A 26,636-nucleotide genomic window follows, 5' to 3' on the forward strand; every position below is an offset into this window, starting at 1 on the left:
AGCGGTAGTTACAGAAAACACACCCTGGGAAAAAGCAAAATACAAACAGGACACCAGGTCTGGCCAGTTGGGTCTCACAGGCCAGTGGAGTGAGGAGGCCCAGGTGGGCTCATAAGAGTGGCTAATAGCAAACTCTACCTGCATGGGGTTTGGAACCCTGTGTCTCCCAGAGGAGGACTCAGGCTGGGAGAAGGAAACTGTCAGAGTCACCATGCGAGCTAGTCAGAGCTGGAGCCATAGAGCAGGTAAACAGTCCTGGGCCCCAACCCTGAAGGCTGAGAAGCTGGGGTGGGGGCACATCTAAGGGCAGATACACACAGGTAGCCCCTGGGCCCCTCCCCCTGCCCAGTGAGCACCTAGCTCCTGAGGGGCCACCAAGGCCTGATAGCAGGGACGCACCAGCAGACCATCACCCCCAGGCCTCTCTGCCAAGGTCAGACAATAATACCCAGTGCAGACAAGGTGGTTCTGCTGGGAAAGCCTCTCCCCAGATCCAGCTGGGCCAGCAATTCTTTAACTTGCCATTCTGCTGACACTGGGCCTAGATCCAAGGGCCCTGCTGCCCACATTGGCCACACCAGTCCTTGGCTCCCTGGCCAGGCCGAATTCTGCCCATCCTGCCTAAGCCAGCTCCACATGCCCAGTTCCCACCAGGATTCTGCCAGCCAGAAGGACCCCTACTCACCCCCTGAAGCATCCACAGGAGCCTGCGTCCCACAGGGACCTACAGCTCATGGCCAGGTCCTGTGGTCAGGGGTTCCCACCCTGATCTCTTCCCTTCAGTGCTGGACATCGTGTCTTGTGGGGACCACCCAGAGCTGGGAGATGCCACCCCCCAGAAGGCAGAAAACTGACTGTTCATGGCAGCCTCAGGCCCAGGCCCTGGTCCAAGGGCAACAGCTGGTTGGTTCCAGTTTGGTGAGGGCAACTGACAACAGGTGAAGCCATCTGTACAAGTATTTCCTTCAAACTGGCCTAGTGAGGGGCTGGGGAGGACCCAGAGTAGCCCCCAGCCCCACCAGTGTAAGCAGGGGTGGGGGAAAAGACCCATGTTCAGCCAAGGGCTGACCCCTGACCTGCCCACCCTCTCAGCCCACTAGGGGCCAGATTAGGGACCCCTGACTTCAGGCAGAGGCAGGCGACAGAGTTACTACCTCCTGTGAGCCCATCCCAGGGCCCCTGGGGACACATGGCAGGGCTGAGTTGGGGGAATGAGGCAGGGGAATGCTGAGTGAAGGATGTGTGGAACTGGGCAGGAATGGGCACTAAGGCCAGGGTCTGGCTCCCCCTGGGGAGGTAGCAGTGGAGCACGGGGCAGCCAAGCCCCCACATCCCCCACTGCCACCTGCCCAGCTGCTAGGCATAAGTGGTACCTATACTCCCCTGGCCGCTCCAGGAATGGTTCTTTTTTGATCAATAGAAAGGGGCCCAGTCCACACCCACATAGGCACAGGAGTCCACACACATCAGAGAACAAAACTGCTGTGCCAGGAAAGGGTGAAAATGTTCCCCTCCGGCTGTGGGTCCCACAGCACCTGCTCCTGCCAGCACCCTCACCCCACAAGGTGCTGACCCAACCAGGGTGCCACATGCCAAGAACAGCCCAAAGGCTATGGCAACCTGGAAGGGCTGTTCAGGACCTGGGCATGTTTCCCAGTCACAGTCTCCCCGACTTTGCTGCTCACTGGCCCTGTGCCTCAGTTTTCCCCACTGTGGCAAAAGGTAATCTCACCCTGAAGGCTAGGGGGTCTGAAAGCAGAGAGCGGAGATATTTCCTGTCCAGGGTCTCTTGCCCAGAGATCACTGTGCATCAGGCCATGGCCAGGCCAGTCTCCTGGGGGGACTGTGTTCCCTGTCCCCTGCTTCTGGAGTCTAGTGGCCAGATCCAGGTCGCTACAGTTAAGAGCCCCCAGTGTATTGGGGGAAGCCCCGGTTGGGGGGCGGGGGCGGATGGAGGTGGCATGATGCTCCATCGAAAGGGCCCTGGGTGGGTCCCAGAGAACAAGCATCAAATTGAGGCCCTTTTCTGAAGTGGCTGCCCAAGGAATTTGAGTTTTGGAGTGAGATGAGAACATGGGGTCAGGGAAGAAAGCATTTTGGTTTTGGAAATGCACAAAGTTCTCTGAAGCTCTCTGAGGTCCAGATGTTTTGCTAGGTATGTGCTTTAAAAGGGCCTAGAAGGAGTGGGGGCGCCCATAAGGGACAATGCAGCCAGGGGCCAAGGTCCAGCCTGCCTGCCTGCCCCCCTGCAGGCGTTCCAGAGTTCCATAGCGAAGTCAGAAAAGAAAAGTAAAAAAGATCTGTAGCCAAGGAGGGCTCACGAGAGCTTACCAGGATTGTCCAGTTTAATCGTCAAAACACCCCTGACATATGGGTCCTTCCTGGCAGGTGAGGAAACTGAGTTTCGAGTAGGGCATCCAGAGCTGGGGCGGGCAGTTGGCAGCCTGCAGCCCCTGAGGTCCTGGCAGATCTTCCCTGGCCCCCAGCCAGACACGCTCCACTCCAGCTCATGCACCTGTCAATCACCTGTCCAGGACTCAGGCTGGCTGGGCCTCCCGTCCTCCCGCCAGCCCCCTTGCTCATCGCTGGGGCCTCCCTGCGAGGCTGTCAGCGGCCGAGGTGGGTGCCCTTGCCGGGGTGGGTAGCCGGCTGTCCCCCGGATCAGGCCCCCTGCAGCAGCCTGCCTGGAACCCGAGCCTGGCCGCGCAGGGAAGGAGCGGCGGCCCCGGAATGGCTCCGCCCAGCTAAGGCCCGGGCAGTGGCTCCCGTGCAAGGTGGGCCTGTGCACCCTGCAGCCCCTGGGCCCTCCTGGAAAATCCTTCGCATCCTGTGGGACCTGGACCGCCAGCGGCCTCCCAACCCTGGGCATCTGCCCCTCGCCTCCGCCTGGCATTGGACTTCTGAGAACCCTGGGCACGAGGGCAGCGTGGGCGCAGGGGAGGCTGTCAGTCCAGGCCGGCGCTGAGAGGACGCGTCCACCCCACCCTCCAAACGCCGTCCTGCTGCTTCAGCCAAAGCCGTCCTGGAGACGGGCCCAGGGACTCCCCGCTGCAGCCTCGAGCTCCGGGGTGGCCCCGCGGCTCCCAGGGGTGGCCCCGCGGCTCCAGGAGTCACACACTCCGCCGCGCCAGCTCGGACCGACCGCAGACTTCGGGAGCAGAAGCAGCGCCGCGCGGGCCCTGACCCCACACCCTGCCCCGGCGCCTCCGCCTGCAGGACCCTCCCCGGGCTCGCTGGGTCCTTCCTCCCCCGCCGCTCCCCCGACCGCGCGCGGTGCCGACGGCTCCAAGGCGGCGCCAGCCAAGACGGTCCCGGCCACGCAGCGGTGGGTGCGGCGGGTGCGGCGGGTGCGGCCCGCACCACGGGCCCGGCAGGCGGGGAGGACGCGCTCCCAGTCTCCGGCAGCAGACGGACCCCTCCGACTCCGACTCCGACTCCGACTCCGGCCGCCTCCTCCCCGCCCAGGTCCCTCCGGGGGCGGCCGCCGCACACTTTCCGGAGCGGGAGCGACTGTGAACCCGAGTCCTCCCCGCGCCCGCCGGTCCCGCAACCCGGCCCTGCGCCCGCCCGGGGACCCACTAGTGCGGCCGAGCGACCCGGCGGGACCCACAGGGCGCCCCCTTCCCGCGTCCTCTCCACCCCCGCGCGCTGGGCCGAGGCGCCGGGTCTGCGCGGGCTGCGGGACGAGGGTGCGCAGTCGGGAAACAGTCGGTCCCACGAGGCCCTTTGGCCTGGCGGGGGTTCAGCCTGTAACCCCAACAATTTGGGAGACTGAAGCGGGAGGCGCGCCTGGGTCCACGAGTTCAAGCCCCGTTGGGGAAATCCGCCCCGCACCGCCGGCGGGTACCCCGAGTCCAGCGGAGACAAAGGATTTAGAAAGAGACAGAATAAGAGTTAAAAGGCGGGTCCAGGGGACCGGAGCGTCCGAGGCTTGCTCACGGCCCGAGCTCTCGGCCTCCACCCAATTTATTGGTTTACAAGCTCTTTGTGCTTAGGGCGAATGGGAGGGGTAAGAAGGGATGAGGAAAAGGATTAAATACTGAAGGAGAACTCGTGAGTCATTCGATAAGGTGTATAGCAGTGGCGGTTTCTGCGAATTTTCCTTGAGTAAAGGCGTGTGTCTAAACTACTTAAGATCTTTAACTTAAGATCGGGACTGAAATGGGTGGGAGTGGGTTTCAGGAGGAGCCAAGAGGTTTGATTATACTCCACTTCAACGGAGTGTTATCTCCCCGAGCACCTGTAGCATGCGGCTGAGCTGTTACACTGTGGGGCAGAAAGACATGAAGGCAATAAGGAGACTTTTCTCCTCAGAGGCCGCCCATGGCTCCCCACGGATGTCTCACACAGGGGAGACCAACTCATCTGGTATTCCAGAAACTCTCTTTCCCACATGTGCCCCTCTGTTTGTCTCTATTATATGTATGTATTTTTTTTTTAATTAATAACCGCCATTGCTATTTCCTTCACTGTGTCTGGCTTCTCTCCCAAGGCGCGTCCGCATCTGTAGACTAAAAACAAACAGCATAAACAGACACAAACCAAAATAAAATTTGCGATTGTTGATCTACCTATGGTTTTAATCCACTTTAAAGGATTAGTGTTAGAAAGGCCATCAGCAGCTCCAGTAAGAATATCAGCTCCAGGCAACAGGCTGAGATGAGCCTGAGATGCCTCGAAAAGTTGTTTTTTCAGTTTAGCAATATCTAATGTTAAATTATCTTCTTTTCCTTGTAGTGACGTCTAATCATCTCCCAGTGGTGTTCAGTGGCATTTAAGAGCTAGGAGTAATACAAAAGTCAGAAGTATTCCAATCACATTGCATTTGAATTCTATGCTCCAAGCTCATAATCCGATCTCCCATCCAAATTACTGTTTGACGGAGATCATTCATTTGATTTGCCAATTTTTGTTCTGTTTGGCTTTGGGAATTCCAAAGCTTAGAAGAATTGTTCTGCCAACTATCCACAAAGCCCACAGTTTGAATAGAAGAGTGCAAAGCAACACCAGCAGCAGCAGCTATGACAGCTAAAAGGCCCATGATCACAGCTATTAAAGTAAATATGAATCTCTTTGATCTACTAAGTATTCCTTTTAGTACTTCGGTGATACTCTGTATGGAGGGACAGGCCTCCCAAGGTCTATTGAGGGAAACAGGTATCCAAACTCCTTCTCAGGCCCTAACCACTATCTTTATTAGAGGTAGAATTAATGCAGGTAAAAAGACAACAGCTGAGGCATGATATGGTTTGAGAGTCAGGTAGGATGTTAATTTTTCCCACTGCCAACATAAAAGGAGGTTTAACACAGCTCTGCAATGGGACCGTCGGATTAGAGGTCATGGCTACAACAAATTGAAGTTTTTACCATGGGTCTCTGTTTTATATTCTCCTTTCCAAATCTGAATTGGGGTTTGAGCCATCATTAATTTCCACAATTCTGGATGTTCTGTACTTTTAATTGGGTCAATCATTTTTGGGCTTGGAGGAGCCATACCATTCTCCTCCCACTTAATAGGGTAATTTGTTTCAATTATTCTATGTAATTTTGGTGCATTATCTGGGTAGTCGTTTGCAAAAGTAGTCTCTCTACAATCTTCTCTCTGTCCAGTACAATTTACTGCAAAGTGTCCCCTAGGGGCTCAATCAATGATGATTCCATAGGAATTATTTTGCAGTACAGCAGCACTGTTTGCAATACAATCTTCCGAGGTTAGCACCTCTAGCTTCTCAGACCATTCAATGGCAGGAGGTTCTTATTAGGTTTAAATTTATTAATCTGGCGATGTGTCATAACATAGCCATGCTCAAGGTATTTAATAGTGTCCAAAGATTGAAATGTTCTTCCACTGATTACATGAATAAAGGCTTTTTATCCATTATGTGCAGGAATATAAGCCATCCAACTTTGTGTATCATAATTTAAACATCCTGCTGCCGGCCCCAGGCAGATGGGAGGAAAGCGATAACCAGTAGAAATATTCATTAACATTCCTTCCTCCTCTGGATGAGTAGGACCTCAGTTATCTGTTGGTCCAGGCATCCAGACACTATCATTAACATAAACCTCCACTGGGGTGTCTAACCATGTAACAGGCCTAACCAGTGGTGGGAATGGAATGTAGGCCCAATAAGTTTTTTCTTATATTCAGGGAGAGAAGATGATATTACTCCCAATATCGCAGGGGTTGTACACACTTCCTGCGATATTGTTCCTAATATCCTGAAGGGGAGAGCATAATATTACTCTTAATATCGCAGGGGGTGTACACCTCCTTTGTAATATTGTTCTCCCCCTCCCTGCCTAGCTATTACGATCCACATCGCAGGGGGGTGAGGCCCCCCCGCGATATGGGGAGTAATAGCCACCCCCTCTCCCCCTCTCCCCCCTCCAGCCTTATATAAGAAGGCTGGCCTTATATAAGTGCCCCCCAATGCCATCGCAGGCTTTAATGTATTCACTTAAAGTTTTTTCCTCATTTAGATCTGCCTTTCCCTTAATAGGTCTAATTGCTGCCTGACATTCTGCATTAGCATTTTCATGAGCAAGCAGCTGAAGGATCACTTTCTTGGCATGAGAATCGGAAATAGCCTTTTGAGCTGCATCGTGCAAACAGGCGATACAATCTGGATAAGGCTCCCTTAGACCCTGTTGAACTGTGTTAAAAGAAGGATAAGCAGTAGCAGGGTCGTGAATTTTTCTCCCAGGCTCTTCGGCATAGTTCTGAGCTGATCAACAACCTCATCACCCATTTCCATCTGTTGATTTAGAGTACCCCATGCCTGTCCAATTACAAGCAATTGATCAGACGTGATATTAACGGGACGTTGGGCTTGAGCATTTCTGCCTGATTTGTTGCTTCATCCATCCACCAGGTTTTAAATTGGAGAAATTCAGAGGGGGACAGGGTGGATCAGGCTAATGCCTCCCAATCCACAGGTATTCAACGTCTGTTATAAGCCACACATTGTAACAAGGAACATAAGGAGAATTTGGCCCATATTGTCCAATTGTTTGCTTTCAGTCTTTAATATTTTAAAAGGAAATGGCTCCCAGCATGCTTGAGCAAGTTCTCTGGCCTCCTCAGCTGGCAAAATAATGACCAGAAACTGCCAAGCATTCAAATCCCCCATTTCTTGTGCCTGGCGAATGGATGACTGGATTGTCCCTGCGCCATAATTTGTATTTGGACCGGCTGGCAGCATTCCTCTACCATAACTAACAGGTGGGCAAGCCTGGATCATTCATTCCCTCATCGTAATTGGCTGTTGGACAAGCCTGAAGCTTTCCTTCGCCACAGTTAACAGCAGGGCCTGCAACAATGGGAGCGGCAAGGCCAGTCTCAGGCTCCCCTTCCAAAAATTCCTAAGGCTGTCCTGGGGGTGGCCATTCCAGACCTTCCCCTAAAGGCGCAGTAGGTGGCCCTGTTTCTTTTATAAGTTTTTGGAGATTAGCATACATACCTTCCCGTTTCTCGCCCTTTTTTAAACTAGACTGTCATGGTTCACTTTGCTGATAATTAGACTCCTGATTATTCAACTTTCCTATGTCATCCTGAACTCCTCCTTCTCCTCCTCAGTGTGGAAGGGCTCCAGGGCTGTTTTAATTGCCGATCACACAGACCAAGCAGAGGGGAATATCGTGGCCCTCTTGTGCTGGTTTTAAGTCTGATCCGACCTTGTCCCAACCTTCTACATTCATGGCTCCATATTCCGGGAACCAAGGAGAATACTCGTCTACCAGATGGAGCAAAGATGTGAGATTTGGGGTACTCACAATTACCTCACCGCGGCGCAGTAACTGCCGCACAAGGCTTAAGTAATTAGCGAACTTACTCTCAGCCCGACCCACATTTTCCCGAGGTTTCCCCGGAATTCTCCGAGCGCCCACTTACCCTAGAGCTTGAAGTGAAAACCTACTGGGGAGTCCTTTGTCGGTCGTCCTCCGCTTTCCACGCTCTGGTGTTCCTTCACTGGATTATTTGTAGACATTACGGGGAGCCCCGCCTTGGGCACCAGAGACCAGCCTGGGCAACCGAGGGAGACCCCCGTTTCTACCAAAAAAAAAAAAAAAAAAAAAAATTAGCCAGGTGTGGTTTCGCGCGCCTGTAATCCCAGCTACTCCTTGAGAAGTCAGACAAAACCTGGCACAGAGACTGATTTTCTTCTGAAATGCTTTCTCCAAAATATTTCTAAAACAAAAGGGGGAAATTGGAAAGGAAAATATTTTGGGCCCCCCAAATCACTAAGATAAAGGGAAAAGTCAATCTGGGAACTGCTTAGGGCAAACCTGCCTCCCATTCTATTCAAAGTCATCCGCTGCTGGCTGAGAAGAATGCATATCTTATTGCCTCCTTTGGAAAGGCTCATCAGAAACTCAGAAGAATGCAACCGTTCCTCTCTCACCTGCCTGTGACCTGGAAGCCCCCTCCTGGCTTCGAGTTGACCCACTTTTGCTTCAGGTTGTACCGGATCGAACCAGTGTTCATCTTACATATGTTGATTGATGTCTCCTGTCTCCCTAAAATGTGTAAAACTGTCAGATACAGTCAGTTTCTCTTCCAAGGTTTGGCATGTTAACGTTCTTGTGTTTTGTTGTGGAACCCAACTTTCTTGTTCTCCATGCCTCCTTGCCCTTAGTTACTGTAAACAACCTTCCCCCCGTCAGTTCTAATCGATCACTCACATCTGTTCCCTTGGTTACCTGCTCTGCACCCATTTCTCCCTTCGAAACCACAGGTCCCACCATTGTAACTCACATCCCCCTTCCCCCTTCCTTATTTGGGAAAATATTCACAAATAGCCGACGGGGTCAGTTTAGATCTTGAGGTCCGGCCCCAGCCCATACCAGAGGTAGGGATTGCGTCAGGAATAAAAACCCCTGCTTTCCTTTGTTCCGTGTGCTCTTGCGATTGTGACTGATGCGAGCAGCACGCTTCTGCAGAGGTAAATTGCATTGCTGAGAAAACTTTCGCTTGAGTGCTGGTTTCACTTTGCGACACCGAGCATTTATCTCCAACAAAACCAAGCTGTGCTCTGACCACCTTGGGCAGCTGTCATCAGGACATCCTGAGGCTGTGTCATGCACAAGCATCCCCAACCTTGGCAAAATAAACTTTCTAAATACTCTTTTCCCCAAATGCTCGAGGAGACTGATTTGAATAATCATAAAACTCCGAGGCTGCACTCCAGCCTGGGCGACAGAGCAAGACTCTGTTTCAAAAAATAAAATAAAACAAAATAAAATAAAATAAAATAAAATAAAATAACTCCGATCTCCCGCACAGCCGACTCTGCGTGAATTACTCTTTCTTTATTGCTATTCCCCCGTCTTGAGAAATCGGCTCTGTCTAGGTAGCGGGCAAGGTGAACCCACTGGGCAGTTGCAGAATTGTCATTATATTGCTTTTAATTTTATATCTATATTATGCACAAATAGCTATAACCCTGTATACAAGGTTAAATGCGAAGGTCCTCCTTGCATGGTCAGATCCCAGCGCAGGAAGGACGCACCCCCTACAAACCGCTAGGCCAAAAGGGTCATTCTGGCCACATCCAGCCTAGTGAGATCGCAATCTCCTGTCACTCAGGGCCTGAGGGGGCGGGGCCGGAAGCCCCATACAATCAGGGGCTCTGGGGTGGGGACCCGTCAATCAGGCGCGCCGCCGGAAAGGAGAGGGCGGCTTCCGGGATCTGGCTGGCGGGTGCTTTGTCTCGCCTTCGCCACCGTAGGCTCTTCCTGTGAGTCTCCGCTGCTACTTCCTGGCTCTGGGATCCCCGGTGGCTCTGCAGCAGCCTCGGCCACCCTGTGACCTGCGGGTGTTGGGACATCCCTAGCTGACGCCGGGACACCCGGGGAGCCGAGGAATGGTGAGTGGACTGCGCCTGGCTTCCCGAAGTGGGGAAGAGGGCTGGGTGAAACCTGCTGGAACCAGCCATGGGCTGCGGAACCTGCGGACCGAGTCTCCGCGGCGCAGCCGGGCCTCAGTCCCCTTAGTACAGGGCCGGGCGGCGCGGGCAGCGGGACCCCCGCGTCCTGTCTGTACCTGCGGGCGCCACTTCCGCCGGCCGGAGCCCTCTCCGGAACCCCGCGCCTCCCCCACCCGGGTAGTGCGGTGACCACGGGAGGGTGATCCGGGAGAGCCCTGACGGTGAGCGGGGTTCCAGCGTGGGAGGAGCTGTGGTTCATGGAGCTTCCAGTCCCACCTTTCTCCCCCTAAAATTAACCTGAGGCTTTGTTAAAACGTTAAACGGCGTGTTTGAGCAAACGCGATTCATAAACCGGGTACCGCAGTCATGGTTTGTGGTTTGGGGTCCACGGGAGGGGCGTAAATGAGAGGCTTTGATAAGGTGAATGAGGAAGCAAACCATTTATTATTATTTTTTTTTTTTTTTGAGACGGAGTCTCGCCCTGTCAGGCTGGAGTGCAATGGTGCAGTCTCAGCTCAGTGCAACCTCTGACTCCGGGTTCAAGCGATTCTCCTGCCTCAGCCTCCCAAGTAGCTGGGCTTATAGGCGCCACCACCACGTCCAGCTAATTTTTGTATGTTTAGTAGAGACAAGGTTTCGCCATGTTGGCTAGGTTGGTTTCGAACTCCTGACCTTAATTGATCGCCCACCTCGGCCTCCTAAAGCTCTGAAATTACAGGCGTGAACCACCTTGGCCAAAATATTTTTGTTTCCAAACATTTTACATGAGAGGAAAGCGGAGAATAAATCAGCTGACACTCTACTGTAAAAAAAAATCTTTGTGCCTCTCTTCTTTTCATCCTTCCTAAGTGTACATATTACCAAAATGTCTTTAGGTTGAGGTCGCCCCGTGAAAACTTTACAGGGTGTTGTGTCCTCAGCCATCCTCCTGTCTTTTCCTAGTCCTGGCATTTTAGAACTGTCTGGGGATGACCCAGGATACCCACAGTGGCCATGTCTATTGGAGGGTCTAGTGAGTATCAGCCCCGGGGTCATCTCATTCCCAAGGACAGCCTGAGGTAGGGGGTAGAGTCTCTCAGGGGAGCAGCTGGATGCTCTTGGCCTTAGAGGAATCTCCTGGTATAGTTTCATCTAAAATGGTGACCCTTTAGGGTCATTAAAATTTTAGGACATTAAAATTAATGGACAGGCCGGGCGCGGTGGCTCAAGCCTGTAATCCCAGCACTTTGGGAGGCCGAGACGGGCGGATCACGAGGTCAGGAGATCGAGACCATCCTGGCTAACACGGTGAAACCCCATCTCTACTAAAAAATACAAAAAAAAAACTAGCCGGGCGAAGTGGCGGGCGCCTGTGGTCCCAGCTACTCGGGAGGCTGAGGCAGGAGAATGGCGTAAACCCGGGAGGCGGAGCTTGCAGTGAGCTGAGATCCGGCCACTGCACTCCAGCCTGGGCGACAGAGCCAGACTCAGTCTCAAAAAAAAAAATTAATGGACAATACAATGTAATGTCACTAAAGTTAGGTCATTAAAATTGTTCCTCCAGCCCGAGTTTTTATTCCTCGGAGACACATTGATGGTCTGCCAATCGGATGCTGATATTGAGAGGAAAAGGCAGAAATGATTTCTGCTCTCTAGCTTGTCTCAGACTTGTGAAGAGAGAAAAACTGTCCCAAAGGACAAGGAAAACCCACCCCAGAGAGGATGTGCAAGCACCTGAATATTAAAATGCACTGAAGGCACACAGGAGGACAAAGAGCAGTGCCAGTGCCTCCTAGGTGGTCACTGAGTGCTTTACTGAACAGGATGGGTGTCCCGAGGGATGGAATGGCCTGCCGTGACACTTAGAAAGGTCTGCGTTGGAGTCAGCCCTGCCTCCCTGAGTTTGTTACCTTGAAAAGGCTTGTCCGCTTATTTGAGTTTCAGGTTTTCACTGACTGTAAGATACATTTTGTCAGTACAGCTTGAAAGATAAAAATACTATTTCCAAAGAGGCAAGGTAAAATGATGTATTTCATTTGCTAAAAATTCGTATTTATTGCTTCCCCAGAGTGAGTGTGGTAAGTTTTAAAGGTCTGTTCTTATTTTATTTGCTAAAAATTCGTATTTATTTCTTCCCCAGGGTGAGTGTAGTAACTTTTAAAGGTCTGTTCTTTTTAGGGGTAATTTCAAATGGAATTGTAGGACTTAGTTTTGTAAATGCTACTGGTGAAATAAAAGTGTGACAGATAAATTGATGATTTACAAAGATTCACCAAAATGTCAGTTCCCCTCTTGTAGCTTGGTGAAGAATTTATGACAGTGGACACATCTGTACCCTATTATGTGGATATCTGAAGGTTTTTTTTTGTTGTTTTTTGTTTTTTTGGAGACGCAGTCTTGCTCTGTAGCCCGGCTGGAGTGTAGTGGCACCATCTCTGCTAACTGCAACCTCCGCCTCCTGGGTTCAAATGATTCTCCTGTGTCAGCCTCCCGAGTAACTGGGATTATAGGCGCCCACCACCACACCCAGCTGATTTTTGTATTTTTAGTAAACATGGGGTTTTAGGCCTGGCGTGGTGGCTCATGCCTGTAATCCTAGCACTTTGGGAGGCCAAGGTGGGTGGATCACGAGGTCAGGAGTTCCAGACCAGCCTGGCCAACATGGTGAAACCCTGTCTCTACTAAAAATACAAAAAAATTAGCTGAGTGTGGTGGCAGGCACCTGTCATCCCAGCTACTCGGGAGGCTGAGGCAAGAGAATTGCTTGAACCCAGGAGGTGGAGGTTGCAGTGAGCCAAGATCTTGCCACTGCACCCCAGCCCAAGTGACAATGCGAGACTCTATCTCAAAAAACAAATAAACAAAAAAGACAGGTTTTTGCCATGTTGGGCAGGCTGGTCTCAACCTCCTGACCTCAGGTGATTGCCCGCCTCAGCCTCCCAAGGTGCTGGGATTACAGGCGTAAGCCACCATGCCTGGCCCACTTTGTTTTCTTTTTATTCCCTAAATTTTAATATGTTTGAGTTTGTCTGTTCCTTTATCACTTTTTTCTTCCATAAAAAAATTCTGCCTAATCCTTAGTAAAAAAAAAAAAAAAAAAAAATCTTCCTGTGACTTCTGAAAGTGTTCTGGCTTTATCTTTCATATTTGAATATATAAGAAGTTGATTATTGTTCATGGAATAGAGAAGAATGCAATGCATTTTCCCAAGTAGATGCCAGCCTGGTTTGCCTCATATTTTAAAGTGCATGTGATTTCTTTTTCTATTCTACAGTGCCTACTCTATCATTCATCAACCTTCCATATAAATGCTGGGTCATTAAGACTTTTTTCCCTTGGTCTGCTTGTGCTTGTTCATCTCTCTGCTAATACTGTGCTGTCCTGAATATTTTTGTTTGAAAATCTTGGAAGTATGTTAGGCAAGCCATCACTCTTTTTTTAGATGACTAAAAACCATTTGACATTTGTCATTTTTACTAGGTATGAAAAAGTAGTTTTTCTTGCCTAAAAAAGCCTGATTTGGGAATTTATGTGATTTCATAAGAATAGCATCTGGAAGTGGTGACATTAATGTCATTTTTAAAAACATGTGCCATATTTCCTCTTATTCCTTTCTGCTTTGACATTGTGCAATACAAATTTTTACAATTGTATTAGTATTGTTAAATATCAATTATTGGTTTTATTTACTAAATTAAATTTAATAAGCCTATTCTTTCTTGGTGTAATCACATGGAATGGGCTCAACTCCCCAGTTAACAAGTGACAGCACATGTAAAATATTGTCTTCCAGGGAAACTCATTGAACACTTCGTGTTCAGACTGTGTTTTGGTGTCTGGTTTCCTAATACCACTGCAGTGACATAAAATAATAGACCTTCAGCAGAAAAAGTTTTGGCAAATATATTGCATCAGTTGTTTAGATGCAGTGAGTCATTCTTATTACTTAGGTTGGTGGAATCCCTTTCAAAAGGTAAGTTACTAATACAAACAAAGATTGAACTTTGCGAGCAGGCATTTTTAAGAATAAGAGTCTCAGGACTGATAATATTAACTCACTTACGCTCATTAGGTAGGACTTTATTATGACAGATACTAGAAATGTACAAAGTGAAGTTAAAAGGTAAATCCTAGCAGCACATCTTACTCCTTGGATTCTCTAATGAGATGGGTGTTTCTACTTTGCTGTTGCCTTTTTGAATAGTTCACTTCTAGCATTAGTACTGCTGTGTGGGAGGGAGTATGTGTGAACAGAGTTACAGTTATGACAATCAAGTCATAGAATAAATGCTTGGAAATTTTAGAATCATGTAAACAGCTTATGAATTGAGTATAGATTCCCAGTGCTGTCAGTCTCACCCATCCTTCTATCCACATGTGTGGAATGTTCCAGGACTCCGTGGCTTTTGAGGATGTGGCTGTGAACTTTACCCAGGAGGAATGGGCTTTGCTAGATTCTTCTCAGAAGAATCTCTACAGAGAGGTGATGCAGGAAACCTGCAGGAACCTGGCTTCTGTAGGTGAGAATGACAACACATTTCACTTAATTACAGAAGTATTTCCCTATCATCAGTGCTATTTGTGATTTGGAATGTGGCAAGGGAATGATTTGGTGAAGAAATCAGGCATGGGCACTGTGTACAATGAACATTAAATCTAGTAATGTTTCTTTTTTTTTTTTTGAGACGGAGTCTCGCTCTGTCTCCCAGGCTGGAGTGCAGTGGCGCGATCTCGGCTCACTGCAAGCTCCACCTCCCGGGTTCACGCCATTCTCCTGCCTCAGCCTCCCGAGTAGCTGGGACTACAGGCGCCGCCACCTCGCCCGGCTAGTTTTTTGTATTTTTTAGTAGAGACGGGGTTTCACAGTGTTAGCCAGGATGGTCTCGATCTCCTGACCTCATGATCCGCCCGTCTTGGCCTCCCAAAGTGCTGGGATTACAGTCTTGAGCCACTGCGCCCGGCAAATCTAGTAATGTTTCTATAGTTTGTAATAATTCATGATAATTTTGTGGGTCTGCATTTTAGGAAACAAATGGAAAGACCAGAATATTGAGGATCACTTCGAAAAACCTGGGAAAGATATAAGGTAATTTGCACTGAGAAGAGGAAATAAAAGTCCTCTTAAGCATGTCATGAACTTAAAAACAAGCAATCAAAACAAATAAGAGTTGCTTGAAATTTATTTCTTTTTAGAAAAATTTCACCCAAAATGTAACGTACTTCAGTGTAGCAGTGAGTGTTTGGAAAACAGTTTACTTGAAAATAGTACTACAAAATTGTGTATATGAATGTTACTATTTTGGTCATAGCCATGCAGGTGGTAGCTGTGTTTTCAGTAGTCATTTACTTTCAAATAATTCAGTCATGGCAAAAAAAAAAAAAAATGCATTTTCCCTGGTATTGGTAGCAGTGTAAGTCCAAGACCTATTAATAAGTAGAAAGTTAATAATAAACCAACCAATAATAATGTGCTTGTCATTTTTTTTACAGAAATGATATGGTACAGAGACTGTGTGAAAGCAAAGAAGGTAGTCAGTGTGGAGAAGTTGTCAGCCAAATTCCAAATCTTGATCTGAATGAGAACATTTCTACTGGATTAAAACAATGTGAATGCAGTATTTGTGGAAAAGTCTTTGTACGTCATTCCCTCCTTAATAGGCACATCCTAGCTCACTCAGGATACAAACCATATGGAGAGAAGCAATATAAATGTGACCAGTGTGGGAAACTCTTCGTTTCTGTTCCAGGTGTTAGAAGACACAGGATAATGCACAGTGGAAATCCAGCTTATAAATGTACAATATGTGGGAAAGCGTTTTATTTTCTCAATTCAGTTGAAAGACATCAGAGAACTCACACAGGAGAAAAACCCTATAAATGTAAACAATGTGGTAAAGCGTTCACTGTTTCCGGTTCTTGTCTAATACATGAACGAACTCACACTGGAGAGAAACCCTACGAATGTAAGGAATGTGGAAAAACATTCAGATTTTCTTGTTCTTTTAAGACACATGAAAGGACTCACACTGGAGAAAGACCCTATAAATGTACCAAATGTGATAAAGCCTTCAGCTGTTCCACTTCCCTTCGTTACCATGGAAGCATTCATACTGGAGAGAGACCCTATGAATGTAAACAGTGTGGCAAAGCCTTTAGTCGTTTGAGTTCCCTTTGTAACCATAGAAGTACTCATACTGGAGAGAAACCCTATGAATGTAAACAATGTGACCAAGCCTTCAGTCGCCTCAGTTCCCTTCACCTCCACGAAAGAATTCATACTGGAGAAAAACCCTATGAATGTAAGAGATGCGGTAAAGCCTACACTCGTTCCAGTCACCTTACTCGCCATGAAAGAAGTCATGATATAGAGGCTGGGTGTAGTGACTCAGCCTATAATCCCAGCACTTTGGGAGGCCAAGGTATGTGTATTGCTTGAGCCCAGGAGTTCATAACCAGCCTGGATTAAAACAATGTGAAACAACCTGGGCAACATGGTGAAACCCTGTCTCTACAACAAATAAAATAATGCCAGGCACAGTGGCTCACACCAGCTACTCGGGAGGCTGAGGCAGGAGAATGGCGTGAATCCGGGAGGCAGAGCTTGCAGTGGCCGAGATTGCACCACTGCACTCCAGCCTGGGCGACAGAGCGAGACTCCGTCTCAAAACAAAACAAAAAAATCATTGCTGGGCATGGTGGCACATTTCAGTTGTCTTAGTTCTTTTTCAAGGACATAAAAAGCCATGGGGGGTTGGGGGGAAGCCCTCTGCTTGCAGATCACGAGGTCAGGAGATCGAGACCATCCTGGCCAACATGGTGAAACCTCGTCTCTACTAAAAATACAAAAATTAGCTGGGTGTGGTAGCATATGCTTGTAATCCCAGCTACTCAGGAGGCTGAGGCAGGAGAATCACTTGAACCCGGGAGGCGGAGGTTGCAGTGAGCCGAGATTGTGCAACTGCATTCCAACCTGGCAACAGAGTGAAACTCCGTCTAAAAAAAGAAAAAAGGCCCATGCATGTAAGAAATGTGGTAACATTTACTCTTTCCCATTCCCTCATAAACATGAAAGAGCTCACACTGCAGAGAAACCTTAAGAATGTAGGAAATGTGGTCAAGCCTTCAGATTTTCCTATTTTTGAAGATTTGGGAGGACTCAGAGTGGGGAAAAGCCTTTTGAATTTAAATTTATGGTAAGGCCTTCAGTTGTGTTAGTTCCATTTGAAGACATCAACTCATTCCTGAGAAAAACCCTATGAATGTCCAGAATGTGGGAATGTTTCATTTCTCTCATACCCACTCAAGGACATATGAAAATGCACACTGTAGCTGGCTGGACCTTGTAAATACAAGAACGTACACAGGATTAAAACTCTAATAGTTTAGAAACTGCAAGAATATTTTCAGTTTTAACATTTACTTGAAAAGTCATGTGAAAACTCCCACTGGAAAGGAGTTCTATAAGTGAAGCTTTTCTAATTTGGAAAGCCTGATGCAAATTAATTATCGTGCAGTGCTTGAAAAAAATGTGTGAAATCTTACACAAGTTACAAGTATATTGTTTTTATCAGTGACTCAAAGAGTCTTGAGTATGCTTTTCACCTTATTTTGCAGGGAAACCTTGAGGTGAGAGTTCTGTAAATGCTCTTTAAGCAGTAGTACTTGAATTTCATAGGTAATAATATTTTCTTAAGTTTGTTGGTAGAATTTTTGTCTATTCATTTGATAATGTGCTGAATTCATGGTTGAATTTTGATGTTTTCCTAATATGTAGGTAAGTTTAATTTTTTTATTTTATTATTTTTTTTGAGGTGGAGTCTCACTCTGTTGCCCAGGCTGAAGTGCCGTGGTGCAATCTTGGCTCACTGCAACTTCCGCCTCCTGGGTTTAAGCGATTCTCCTGCCTCAGCCTCCCAAGTAGCTGGGATTACAGGCACCCACCACTACGTCCAGCTAATTCTTTGTATTTTTAGTAGAGACAGGGTTTCACCATGTTGGCTAGGCTGGTCTTGACTCCTGACCTCATGATTTGCCCACCTCAGCCTCCCAAAGTGCTGGGATTACAGGTGTGAGCCTCCGCGCCTGGCCAGGTAAGTTTAATTTGTATGTGTTGTCCTGTGATTAATGGACCAGTGAATACTGATTGTTAATTGTTGGAATTTTTCTTACTAGCCTCATTTGGCAAATTTTGATTATCCCTTGTCCATTATACACATTTCACCTTTTTTTATTAAAGGAAAAACTACTCCTGATGTAGAGATGTTTACTTTTTGCTAATAATGAGTTGGTGTTAATTCCTAAGTACATAAAGTTTACCATAGAGTATCATCTCGTGAGTTCTTTGCATTTGTTGCCCTTTATTCTTTATTATTTCTTTTTTTTTTTTTTTTTTTTTTTTTTTTTTTTGAGACGGAGTCTTGCTCTGTAGCCCGGGCTGGAGTACAGTGGCTGGATCTCAGCTCACTGCAAGCTCCGCCTCCCGGGTTTATGCCATTCTCCTGCCTCAGCCTCCGGAGTAGCTGGGACTACAGGCGCCCGCCACCTCGCCCGGCTAGTTTTTTTGTATTTTTAGTAGAGACGGGGTTTCACGGTGTTAGCCAGGATGGTCTCGATCTCCTGACCTCATGATCCACCCGTCTCGGCCTCCCAAAGTGCTGGGATTACAGGCTTGAGCCACCGCGCCCGGCCCTTTATTATTTCTGTTATTTGGATCGTTCACTTTGAATGAAGGAGAGAAAACTGTGATAGGACAATATGTTATCACTAATCTGAGGGAGGAAGCATCAAGTCTCTCAGTCACAGATGATAGCGTTGGACCTTTCATCGATGCCTTTGGTGCTGTAGTAGATAGTATTACGCCATTATGGTATGATAGTTTGTATATTGTATTTTACAGTATTACAGTCTTACCAGTCAGTGTCACGTGATTCAGTTCCCTACCAGCCAACAGACAAACCAATCACATACTCTTGTAGGAACAAAGGAGCATCCTCAGCCAGGCGCGGGGCTCACGCCTGTAATCCCAGCACTTTGGGAGGCCGAGGCGGGTGGATCACAAGGTCAGGAGATCGAGACCATCCTGGCTAACATAGTGAAACCCTGTCTCTACTAAAAATACAAAAAATGAGCCGGGCGTGGTGGCAGCGCCTGTAGTCCCAGCTACTCGGGAGGCCGAGGCAGGAGAATGGCATAAACCCGGGAGGCAGAGCTTGCTGTGAGCCGAGATCGCACCGCTGCACTCCAGCCTGGGTGACAGAGCAAGACACTGTCTCAAAAAAAAAAGGAATATCGTCACTTTTTTAATGCTATACCGCTCTCTGCTCCCAAGTTCATCCCTGTTTGGGCCTGTGGGAGCTTACACCATCCTCCTATACGTAATTAATAACTGATGTTTAGCTTATCTGTTTAGTAATAGATGTCATGTGTTTAACGGTGCCAGTAAACGTAGGGTGCTCATTCCTTCCTCACCAGTGGGGTGCATGAGACGCTATTGAAACAATTGGCAGCACAAATGGAATGGACCAGCCCTCATGCAGGACACCTGCTCAGCTTGACCTGCCTGCTGTCGACTGATGGTTCCGTAACACATCAGCAGTCACCTGGGTCAGAACCGTGAGCTGACGATGGGCCTTCCCTTTGGTCTGCACAGTGTTTTGTGGTCTTCAGGTGTTTTCATCTTCTCCCACACTAAAATGCTGTCATCTCCTAGACGTGAATGTTCAGTTGCACCCCAGCATGACATTTGGCCTGTGCTTAGCAGGCAGTTTTGAGGCCCTGGCTTATTAATGCACAAAAGGACAGCACATAAACTGACACTTAAGTCCTAATTAGCAAGAATCAGGCTGTATCTCTGTAGTCACTGCATCTACTCTGGTCACCATCTCTGTATGGGTAGGGCAGCCGTGTGAACATTGTTAATTATTGTACACTCCTGAGACAATAGTTAATATGTAGGCAGAAGTAGTGGCCTTGTTTGTTTCTTGTGCTGCTGCTCCCCTTGCTGCTGTCCCATACACCCTCCTGATGAGGTGTACATCTATGGTGCCTCATGGTTCAGGCACAGCTGAGTAAAGAAAATGGGAAGAAATAGTTTGATCTTAGCCCCTGCCAAAGCATATGAAGAAGCATCTCAGCTGCTTTCACTGAAAAATTCCTGGCCCGTGTGTGGGTTTTTCTTATCACTGCTGCTTATCAGCATGTCAGAAGTCTCATCTTCGGACTGCAAGTCTTGACGGCCTTAGTTGTAGTGGCCTTACTGCATGTGGAGCTAACCCCAGGAAGCTGGAGTGGCACTCTCTGGAGGATTAGCTGGTCTCCTCCAATGTGGGCTGATGGGCTCCCGAACTCTTTCCTTTAACCATGCAGAGTCCACACTGCCAGTGATCATGTGCCACAACTCTATAGATGTAGAAACTCAAAATATTCTGAAACAGTTTCCATTGAAAGGGAAGAGAAAAGCAGTCAGGTGCCACGCTCCGGTCAAGAGAACTAGTAGATGGCTCACAAGAACACTCTGTCGCTACTGTCTGTGCCTCTGTCACAGCAAATATCCTGATCCTTCAGGTTTAAGGGTGCAGGGCCATTTTCCTCCCTTTCTTACTGGTAGTTCTCAAGATAACCGTATGGTATGCTGGGAAGGCAATATCCTGATAATCAGGTGCCATTGGTCAGAACAGCCCAGGCTCTGTTATAGGCCCTGCTCGAAACAGAACAGCCTTTAACGTTTGTGTCCAGCAAACCACATCCTGGGAGAAAACCCAAGGTGGGCTGCTTTCTGGGGTCCCTCAGTTGTAGTGCAAGTGAAGCGTTAGTCAAAGCTCCATCCATCTGCTCTGGGTAGCCTTCCTGATCTTGTGGTAGCGGTTCATATTGAATCCTAGACTTCTGTTGTCTTTTGTTTGCTATTTGTAAGTAATAAATTCACTTCATGGGATTTATGTATGAATGTGTTTGGTCTCATTGTACTCAGAAAAGTTGCACAGCGAACCCTCTTTCGTAATTGGTGAAAACACCTATGGCCCCCTTGTGCCACAGCAGAGAGGTTCATTCAGCCAAATACCAACTTCATGTTCATAAAACCCTGTAGCACAATTATTACCATGTGGGAGGCCTTTAACAATGGTGATGCTGATTTGAAGAACTCTGCAGGAAGAAATTTACACAAATGGGTTGGGTACATGGGCGTCCCTCCTAACTTAAAGCAACCCTTACTCCCCTCCGCCTAAAAAGAGTGGAGAGGCCGGGAGTGGTGGCTCAGGCCTGTAATCCCAGCACTTTGGGAGGCCGAGGTGGGCAGATCACCAGGTCAGGGGTTCAAGACCAGCCTGGCCAACATGGGGAAACCACATCTCTACTAAAAATACAAAAATTAGCCGGGCGTGGTGGCGGGCACCTGTAATCTCAGCTACTTGGGAGGCTGAGGCAGGAGACTCGTTTGAATGTGGGAGGCAGAGGTTGCAGTGAGTCGAGACCATGCCACTGCACTCCAGCCTGGGTGATAGGGCAAGACTCTGTCTCAGGAAAAAAAAAAAAAAAAAAGTATAAGAACTGAAACACGTTTAAAATTTCACCTAATTGGAAATGCAAAGTTTACAAAAATAATATTTAAAATAAAAGGTTAAATGAATGTTCATTGAATTTTATGCCTCCACAAAATAGGTTGTGAATTAACTTCCACATTTGTTGAAAGCCACCAAAGTTGGGAAGCCTCTGTGTCTGAAATTCACATGTGGCTCAAATAAGCATTATACCTGGGGATACCCCAAAGTTTAAATATGGTATCCCCTATGATATTATGAGGAATTACTGTACATAAAGCAGATTGTCTTCCTTTAACTCTGAAAATCATACTATCTTGCCTAAATTCTCCATAACGCATTGCTCTGCAGTATCCTATAGTGGACATAGCTTTCCTGACCAATGAGCTCTAAAATTATGTGTATGCGAATCACCTATGTGCTTATCAAAATGGAAATCCCCGAATCCCACCAGTTAGAATAACATGAGAGAATGTCAGATTTTCGGAATATATAAGTTCTCTGTAAGGTTATTAGGTATTGATTCCATTTTATTAATAGATATAAATATATTTAGATTACCTATTTCTCCTGTGTTTTAGTATTAATAGATTGTGTCTTTTACTTCATCCAGTTGGTCTAACTTACCAAGTTTGTGGGTTATGGAGATTGTAATATTCTTTATTGTTTTATCATCCATGGGCTCTCTAATATAAAGGCCTCTTTTAATTCTTATTAAGCTGGTGCAAAAGTAATTGTTGTTTTGGACCATGAATTTTAAATTTTTATAACTAGGCTGCAACACATCTTTATTAATCAAAATAGAACCCATTACAATGGGCTGGGTGCAGTGGCTCACACCGATAATCCCAGCACTTTGGGAGGCTGAGGCGGGTGGATCAGGAGGTCAGGAGTTTGAGACCAGCCTGACCAACATGGTGAAATCCGTCTCTACTAAAAATACAAAAATTAGCCAGGCGTAGTGGCATGTGCCTACAATCCCAGCTACTTAAGAAGCTGAGATAGGAGAATCACTTGAACCCAGGAGGCAGAGGTTGCAGTGAGCCGAGATCGCACCTTTGCACTCTGGCCTGGGTGACAGAGTAAGACTCTGTCTAAAAAAAAAAAAAAAGAAAAGAAACCATTACAATGAACACATTTTTGCCAATGAGAAATAAACTTGTTTATTCCGTGCTTTCAGGGTTCGATGAGCTCTTGGAAAGCGTTTTCTACATCCTGCTGGTTGTGTAAATGTTTTCCCTGCAAAAAGTTGTCAAGATGCTTGAATGGTGGTTGGCGAGAGGTCAGATGAATATGGCAGATGAAACAAAACTTCATAGCCCAGTTTACTCAACTTTCTTTTTTTTTTTTTTTTTTTTTTTTTGAGACGGAGTCTCGCTGTGTCTCCCAGGCTGGAGTGCAGTGGCGTGATCTCGGCTCACTGCAAGCTCCGCCTCCCGGGTTCACGCCATTCTCCCGCCTCAGCCTCCCAAGTAGCTGAGACTACAGGTGCCCGCCACCACGCCCGGCTAGTTTTCTGTATTTTTAGTAGAGACGGGGTTTCACCATGTTAGCCAGGATAGTCTCGATCTCCTGACCTCGTGATCCACCCGCCTCAGCCTCCCAAAGTGCTGGGATTACAGGCGTGAGCCACGGCGCCCAGCCATGTTCTTTTTTCTTTAGTGACCTAAAGTAGAAGATTACATCATTGGGTGTGTAATTTTGTTTGTAATGTATGCATTCAACATTGTGAATTTCTAAGCAATACTTCCACTGCATTCCAGAAGTTCTGATATATTTTTATTTTCAGACTGGACACATGGTTCATGCTTATAATCCCACCACTTTGGGAGTCTTAGGCAGGATTGCTTGGTGCTTGGAGCCAAGTGTTAGAGCCTAACCTGGGCAAAATAGAGAGACACTGTCTCTACAAAAATTTTTAAAAATTAGCCAGACATAGTGGTACGCACTTACACTCCTAGCTACTCGTGAGGCTGAGGCAGGAGGATTGCTTGAGCCAGGAGTTCAAGGCTGCAGTGAGATATGGTCATACCACTGCACTTCAGCCTGGGTGATAAAACCCATCTTTTAGATGTGTACGTGTGCATGTGTGCTTTGTGTATGTGTGTGTGTATATATGTATATTTTTTCATTTTCAATATATTTCAAGTACTATAAAAGTGGAAAGGAACAATTGTTCTGTAATATGACAGTATGAGTTTTAATTCACAGTTGTGATAGCAAAAGGTTAGAAATAATTCAAGTGTCTATTTAGAAGGATTGGATAAATGACCTCATACACACTTAAAAAATGAGGGGCAGCATTTATTGATATGAAAAGATTTGCAGGATTTGTCAATTGAAAATAATCAAAGTATATTGCAATGTTTACACCATTCTACCTTTCTACAGCTGTTATGGTCATCTGCAGAGGCAGGTGGCCCCCAGCCACAAGTATGAGCCAGATGTTGAGATTAATGATGCTAATTATACATCAAGATAATAGAAAGTGTTTATTACTTCCATAATTGGTCTTTGGGGAGAGCAGGGCAGGACTCTCAAACAGGCGAAAAGTGGCCTGAGAGAGTAAGAAAAGAAACTTAGGTTTTTGTTCTGGTTAGTTTGGGGCCAGGGTGAGAGTTTGTATATGCATGTACCGAAGAAGAGCCTTGTGTAGTAGTTTGCTTTTTCCGCTGGCACCAAAAGAGGAAGCACCCAGTCTTGCTTATCACCTTGTGTAGAAATAGGGCATAGTGGCCGGACACGGTGGCTCCTGCCTGTAATCCCAGCACTTTGGGGGGCTGATGCAGGCAGATCACGAGGTCAGGAGTTCGAGACCAGCCTGGCCAACATAGTGGAACCTCATCTCTACTAAAAATACAAAAATTAGCCAGGTGTGGTGGCAGGCGCTTGTAGTCCCAGCTACTCAGGAGGCTGAGGCGGGAGAATTGCTCGAACCCAGGAGGTGGAGGTTGCAGTGAGCCAAGATCACGCCACTGCACTCCCTCCAGCCTGGGTGACGGAGTGAGACTCCATCTCAAAAAAAAAACAAAAAACAAAAAAAACAGTGGGACATAGTAGGAAGATCATGAGGTCAGGAGTTCAAAACCAGCCAGGCCAACATGGCGAAACCCCGTCTCTACTAAAAATACAAAAACTGAGGCCGGGCGCGGTGGCTCAAGCCTGTAATCCCAGCACTTTGGGAGGCCGAGACGGGTGGATAACGAGGTCAGGAGATCGAGACCATCCTGACTAACCCGGTGAAACCCCGTCTCTACTAAAAAATACAAAAAACTAGCCGGGCGCGGTGGCGGGCGCCTGTAGTCCCAGCTACTCGGGAGGCTGAGGCACGAGAATGGCGGGAACCCGGGAGGCGGAGTTTGCAGTGAGCTGAGATCCGGCCACTGCACTCCAGCCTGGGCAGCAGAGCGAGACTCCGTCTCAAAAAAAAAAAAAAAAAATACAAAAACTGGCCAGGCAAGATGGCTCACACCTATAATCCCAGCCACTTTGGGAGGCCAAGGCGGGTGGATCACGAGGTCAGGAGTTTGAGACCAGCCTGGCCAACATGGTGAAACACCATCTCTACTAAAAATACAAAAATTAGCCAGGCGTAGTGGCAGGCACCTGTAGTCCCAGCTACTCAGGAGGCCAAGGCAGGAGAATAACTTGAACCCAGGAGGTGGAGATTGCAGTGAGTCGAGATCGTGCCACTGCACTCCAGCATGGGTGACAAAGCAAGACTCTGTCTCAAGAAAAAAAAAATACAAATATTAGCTGGGCATGGTGGTGCATGCCTGTAATCTCAGCTATTCGGGAGGCTGAGGCAGGAGAACTGCTTGAACCGGGACCCGGGAGGCAGAGGTTGCAGTGAGCCGAGATCATGTCACTGCACTCCAGCGTGGGCTACAGAGGGAAACTCTGTCTCAAAAAAAAAAAAAAAAAAATATATATATATATATATACACACACACACACACATATATATACACACATATATATACACACATACATATATATGTATATATATATGTATGTATATTTGAAGTATTGTCCAATGAGATGTTCCGGAAGACCACATTTAAATACAGAATCTGAATGGGGGCCCATGTCGCACCTGCCATTTTTTTAACTTTGCAGCTGGGCTTTTCTCCTCTCCTCTGCTGGACTCTGCTGTTTCCCACGAGGTGTTCAGAGACTCTGCCCTGAATCCTACAACCAGGAGATGAGAAGCACAGAGTGACACCAGCAGGAGAACATAAAGACATGGTGACAGTTGTCCTGCAGAGTCCAGAGCCGTGCACTCCTACCGCTGGTGCCCTAGCTAAGCCTGGGGGCCAGCATGCCCGAGGATAGTCTGGGAGTGCTGCAGTCAGGGTCCCCACAATGAGCACCCAGCCTGTGCCCTTGCACTCTGCACGAGCGTGGCCATTGTCACCTCAGAGCCCCTGGGTACAGAGCAATGCATCCTACCAGAGCCGCATGTGAGGAAGGACCACGTGAGTCCTGGGAAAGAGCTGAGGCCCTGCAGGAGGAGGTGGCCAGGACCGAGACCTGATGCCTGTGTGGAGAATCATCTGTGGGTGTGAGTGGCACTGTGGGGTCAGTGCCCGGGTTCTGCTGCTCCCCCTCCTCAAAGATCAGGGCCCGAGCAGGGGCTGGCATGTGTGTGGCACCTGGAGCTGCAGGGCCACCGCCCATGTGTGAGACCGTCATGGGGACCTGAACACGGTGTCGTCTGCAGACCCCACCTGTCCATCGGCCCCAATTCCTGGCCAGCTTCTGCCAAGGTGAGAGGGTGGAATTCGGAAGGTGGGTGTAAGCTGAAGCCTGTCCCCCAGTGGCTGACATACAGTGGTGACACTCTCTGTGTGGAAAAGAGAGATCAGACTGTTATTGTGTCTATGTAGAAAGACAAAAGACGAAGACATAAAGAAACTCCATTTTGGGCTGGGCGCGGTGGCTCAAGCCTGTAATCCTAGCACTTTGGGAGGCTGAGATGGGCGGATCACGAGGTCAGGAGATCGAGACCATGCTGGCTAACACGGTGAAACCCCGTCTCTACTAAAAAATACAAAAAATTAGCCGGGCGAGGTGGCGGGCGCCTGTGGTCCCAGCTACTCGGGAGGCTGAGGCGGGAGAATGGCCTGAACCCAGGAGGCGGAGCTTGCAGTGAGCTGAGATCCGGCCACTGCACTCCAGCCCGGGCGAC

General features: G+C 47.9%; 2 protein-coding genes across 11 annotated transcripts in view; both read left to right on the forward strand.

Annotated features, from left to right (window-relative positions):
• LOC105474719 (zinc finger protein 124) overlaps positions 1 to 26,636 on the forward strand; it is a 101,739-nt gene that overhangs the window by 66,048 nt on the left and 9,055 nt on the right. For 2 of the 10 annotated variants that reach the window (XM_071073259.1, XM_071073247.1), the window contains exons 2-3: positions 14,302 to 14,428; positions 15,399 to 16,327. In XM_071073259.1, coding sequence (XP_070929360.1) covers positions 14,349 to 14,428; positions 15,399 to 16,327 — 1,009 coding nt within the window. In that variant the 5' untranslated portion in view covers positions 14,302 to 14,348. Of the gene's footprint in view, positions 1 to 9,694; positions 9,870 to 11,472; positions 11,779 to 14,301; positions 14,429 to 14,933; positions 14,995 to 15,398; positions 18,234 to 26,636 lie in introns of those variants that run through there. The other 8 variants (XM_071073212.1, XM_071073237.1, XM_071073252.1 and 5 more) reach the window with 8 other exon arrangements.
• On the forward strand, positions 637 to 7,612 carry LINC02897 (long intergenic non-protein coding RNA 2897). The gene is made up of 4 exons (XM_071070254.1): positions 637 to 741; positions 784 to 918; positions 1,582 to 1,722; positions 2,646 to 7,612. Exons 1-4 carry the CDS (start codon positions 637 to 639, stop codon positions 3,993 to 3,995), a joined length of 1,731 nt encoding a protein of 576 aa, XP_070926355.1. The 3' UTR covers positions 3,996 to 7,612.

This window comes from Macaca nemestrina, chromosome 1 (assembly GCF_043159975.1).
Source record: "Macaca nemestrina isolate mMacNem1 chromosome 1, mMacNem.hap1, whole genome shotgun sequence".
NCBI classification, from domain to species: domain Eukaryota; kingdom Metazoa; phylum Chordata; class Mammalia; order Primates; family Cercopithecidae; genus Macaca; species Macaca nemestrina.